Genomic DNA, 4,800 nt, shown 5'->3' with positions numbered 1-4,800 from the left:
AGTAGCTTGGACTACAGGCGCCCGATACCACGCCCAGCTAAGTTTTTGTATTTTTAGTAGAGACGGGGTTTCACCGTGTTAGCCAGGATGGTCTCAATCTCCTGACCTCGTGATCCGCCCGCCTCGGCCTCCCAAAGTGCTGGGATTACAGGTGTGAGCCACTGCGCCCAGCCTTTTTTTTTTCTTTTTTTGAGGGGGAGTCTCACTCTGTCGCCCAGGCTGTAGTGTAGTGGCATGATTTTGACTCACTGCAGCCTCCGTCTCCCAGGTTCAAGTGATTCTCATGCCTCAGCCCCTGGGTAGCTGGGATAACAGGTGCCTGCCACCACACCTGGCTAATTTTTGTATTTTTGGTAGAGATGGGGTTTCACCGTGTTGGTCAGGCTGGTCTGAAACTCCTGACCTTGGGTGATCTACCCACCTTGGCCTCCCAGAGTGCTGGGATTACAGGCGTGAGCCACCACGCCCGGCGCTGTCTTCCTTCATCTTATTCTCTCTGCCCACTCCTGCTGGGTATGATGTCTGCATTTACCTGGTCACGTGGTGGCTGTGCCCCTACCTGGGGGTCATAACTATGGCCAACTTGACCCTGCTGTAACCTCACACCAGTACTTCCCAGTAGAACATTTTGCCATGGAAATGCTCCACAATTTGTTCCTTCCAATACGGCAGCCATGAACTATATGTGGCTACCGAGTACTCGACATGTGGTCAGCATGCCCAAGAACTGGATTGAAGATTGTATGTATGTATGTATTTTTTGAGACAGAGTCTCGCTCTGTTGCCCAGGCTGGAGTGCAGTGGCGCGATCTCGGCTCACCGCAACCTCCACCTCCTTGGCTCAAGCGATTCTCCTGCCTCAGCCTCCCGAGTATCTGGGATTACAGGCGTGCACCACCGTGCCAGGCTAATTTTTGTGTTTTCAATAGAGACGGGGTTTTGCCATGTTGCCCAGACTGGTCTTGAACTCTTGAGCTCAGGGGATCCGCCTGCCTTGGCCTCCCAAAGTGCTGGGATTACAGGCATGAGCTGGCGCACCTGGCCCCTGAGCAGGCTTTTCTTTCCTCCCTGTTATCAGTGCTCAGTGCTGGCTGCTACCCATGTCCCCATCCACCCAGCTCTGTCTCCTGGCCTCCCTGCAGCCCACACACGACATCCTCACCTGGGAGCGGCAGGCATCCTTGGCTTTGCTCTCTGTCACCTCCCACCCCCCAAGCGGTTTTGCAGCCGTCCAGGTGGCTGTGGCCCGGGTTTTTCTGGGTTGTCCCTGCTCCCCGCGCAGCCCTGCCCCGTGCCTGTGTCCTAGGTGGCGAAAAGACCGTTTCCAGGAGGTCGTCGATACCGAGTATGTGTTACTGGAGGTGAACGGGCAGTTCTCGTACTCCTATTCCCTGACGGCCAAGTCGGCAATGTGCACCTCCCAGCCGCAGAACTGGACCACCATGATAAAGGAAACTGGGGGGCCCTTCGTCTGGAACAGAGAGGTAACAGGACCCTAGGATTGTTTCCAGAACAATCAGCAGCCCACCAGGGGGTGGGAGAGTGTGTGAGGACACCGTGCAGCCATGGAACTGAGTATGGAATGAAAGACTCGGCCGGGCGCAGTGACTTTACGCTTGTAGTTCCAGCACTTTGGGAGGCCGAGGCAGGTGGATCACGAGGTCAGGAGTTTGAGACCGGCCTGGCCAACATGGCCAAACCCCGTCTCTACTAAAAATGCAAAAGTCAGACGGGCATGGTGGCGCACACCTGTACTCTCAGCTACTCAGGAGGCTGAGGCAGGAGAATCGCTTGAGCCTGGGAGGCAGAGATTGCAGTGAGCAGAGATCATGACTGCAAAAGACTCGAAAGTCCTTTATGGGATCTAGCGGGAACTCCAGTTCCTTTTAGGGGTGTACGAGGCCTTTGAGGATTTAAGGAACTGCCCAAAGGACGGGAAATGCAGGCACCAAGGTGTTCAGGGACTTTGCTGATGATGAGAAATGGCTGGGACCATCCCAATGGTTGCTACTGCGAGATGGATGGAATTCCCAGGCTGTCCTACTCAGTGTACATCTGTTTTATTTTTCTTTTTTTTTCTTTTTCTTTTTTTTTTTTTTTTTTTTTTGAGATGGAGTCTTGCTCTGTCACCCAGGCTGGAGTGCAGACCGATCTCAGCTCACTGCAAGCTCCGCCTCCTGGGTTTACGCCATTCTCCTGCCTCAGCCTCCTGAGTAGCTGGGACTACAGGCGCCCACCACCTCACCCGGCTAGTTTTTTGTATTTTTTTGTAGAGATGGGGTTTCACAGTGTTAGCTAGGATGGTCTTGATCTCCTGACCTCGTGATCCGCCCACCTTGGCCTCCCAAAGTGCTGGGATTACAGGCTTGAGCCACTGCGCCCGGCCTTATTTTTATTTCTTTTAGGCAGGGTCTTGCTCTGTCACCCAGGCTGGAGTGCAGTGGCACAATCTCAGCTCACTGAAGGCTCAAGGCTCAAGTGATCCTCCCACCTCAGTCTCCCAATTAGCTGGGACTACAGGTGTGCACCACCATGCCCGGCTAATTTTTGTATCTTTTTTTTTTGTAGAGACAGGGTTTCAGTATGTTACACAGGCTGGCTTTGAACTCCTGGGCTCAAGCGATCCTCCCACCTCGGCTCCCCAGTGCGCTGGATTATAGGCGTCGTTAAGGTCGGGGCCCATGGTTGGTATTTGGACGTATGGATGAAGAATAAAATAAGGCACAGTATTAGTATAGGAATGAGGAATGGAAGCATTTGTTGGAATATGGGCAAAACCCAGAAGGATGGTCCTGGCAAGGTTGGGGAGTATGAGATAGTTAAGAAAATTTAGTAAGTTTGAGACGAGTGGGGGAAAGCCAAACCGATTTCCACTGATTGCTTTTGGTAGGAGCCCTTTTTAGCTGGGAATGAGGAACGAGTGCGCAAAGTAGTTGTTGGCCAGGCAGCAATTAAGGAGTGGAGTTTTTGTGGAGTGGATGGCTTTTCCCTTACTCCTACTACAGAGATATTGGATGGAAGGCTAGGTCCAGAGAAGGACGGCAAAACAGAATAGGTAGCCTCGCTGTTGATTAAAAAATTAATTGTCTTACCCGCTACCAGGAGAGTTACCCGCGGCTCAGCGAGGGTGATGGGGGTTCCCGAGTCTCAGCACCTTCAGTTGTCGTCGTCCAGATGTAGGAGCTGGAAGGAGCTCCCAGGATCCTGGGAAAGGGGGGTCACGTGGAGACGCAGCACCTGTTCTCAGAGTGGGGCAATCAGACTTCCAGTGTCCTCCCTGCTGGCAAGCAGGGCAGGGGGTTGCTGGTGGACGAGGGTTAGGACATTCACTGGCCCAATGTCCTGATGCCTTGCACTTATAGCAAGGCTGCGTTGGGGCTCGGGGACCTTGCGGACACCTGTTGGCATAGTGTCCTGCCTTGCCACACTTATAGCAGGCTCTTTTTGCAGCCTTGGAGTCTGTGGGGTGTGTGCTCTCTGGTCTGGGGTTACGACTGGGCTGTAAAGCCGCTGCTAGGAGCTGTAACTTCTGTTTGAGGCGAGCCTGCCGTCTCCTCTCTGGAGTTATAGACCTTAAAGGCTAATTTAACTAGGTCTTGTATTGGTGTCTGAGGACCATCCTCTACCTTTTGAAGTTTTTTACGAATGTCAGGAGCTGATTGAGAAATGAAATAAGATGCCAAAATGGTGGCCCCTGTGGGGGAGGCCGGATCTAACCGGGTATACTGGGTTAGAACCTCAGTCAGTTTAGGGTAGAGGTTAGGATAACCTGGAGGTCATGCCAAGTTAAGTCATAGGCCTGACAAAGGTGTCTAAATTCCTTTATGTATATGGTAGGATTAGCTGAGAAATCACCTAAACGCTTCTCAATTTTGGAAAGATCGGCCAATGAAAAAGGGACATGTACTCTGACTACCCCCTCCGCCCCAGCCACCTCTCGCAAAGGTGCTAACACTGTAGGAGGGTGTGGGCAGAGATAGGGGACTCAAGACAGCTAGTTGGGGGCCCCAAAGGAGGCATGGGACCGAGTGGATTACTAGTAGATAAGGAGGAGGAAGGAGGAGTCTGGGCAGGAAGGGAGGGGGTGGAGAGAAGGAGGAGTATAGGGAGGAGAGCTAAAGGCCCAAAAGCCTTGTATGTAATTAATTTCGGACCACTTGCCTAGCCACTGGCAGAAATTGCTGAGGTCGATCATGCCACAGTGGAAAGGAAAATTAACCGCTTCTTCCTAAGGTCTTGTTCGAGCTGTAAGGTTTTTAAATTGGCTAGGAGGCACCCTAAGGGGGTGCTCTTTGGAAATTTGGACTGGGGTTTCCCATTTGTTTCCTCTTTACGGACACACAATGGACACAATGGAAATGGAAGTGGATCTCTGCCTGGCTTCAAAGCGTCCTTTGGAACCACCAGAGACAGACTGGAGGCTCTTCAAGCCAAAGTGGAGATTACCTTCAGGCGGGCGTCTCCGTCCTGAACAGGTCTCCTGAGCCACTTGGTGGCTCAAAATGGACCTCGGACCTGCGCAGGATTTTGGCCGAGGGAGGTAAAGAGGAGACAAGGGCACTTACCCCAGAGAGGCCGTGAGAGTGAGGGAAGCAGGTCTCAGGTCCTGGTCCGTCCGCGGTGTGGAACGAGGAGGCGGCGGCGGCTCCCCGGACCCTGGGGGCCCTGAGGAGGGGTCTCCTTCAGGGTTCAGCACCAACTGATTTGTTTTTCTAAGGCCACCAGAGTGGGCACAAAAGAACCAGCGAGTAGGCAAGGCTGAAAGCAAAACTGCAAATTTATTCTTTGGTCATCTAGCTT

At 52.7% G+C, this 4,800-nt stretch overlaps 1 protein-coding gene across 1 annotated transcript in view; it reads left to right on the top strand.

Moving 5' to 3' along the window:
* Window positions 1-4,800, top strand: part of CATSPERD (cation channel sperm associated auxiliary subunit delta) — a 70,367-nt gene that overhangs the window by 59,756 nt on the left and 5,811 nt on the right. The window contains 1 exon segment of the mRNA XM_026455615.2: window positions 1,307-1,484. Coding sequence (XP_026311400.1) covers window positions 1,307-1,484 — 178 coding nt within the window.

Source organism: Piliocolobus tephrosceles, chromosome 21 (genome assembly GCF_002776525.5).
Source record: "Piliocolobus tephrosceles isolate RC106 chromosome 21, ASM277652v3, whole genome shotgun sequence".
NCBI classification, from domain to species: Eukaryota; Metazoa; Chordata; class Mammalia; order Primates; family Cercopithecidae; genus Piliocolobus; species Piliocolobus tephrosceles.
Note: the sequence above shows the minus strand (reverse complement) of the source record. Positions and strands in the feature narration are given on the sequence as shown.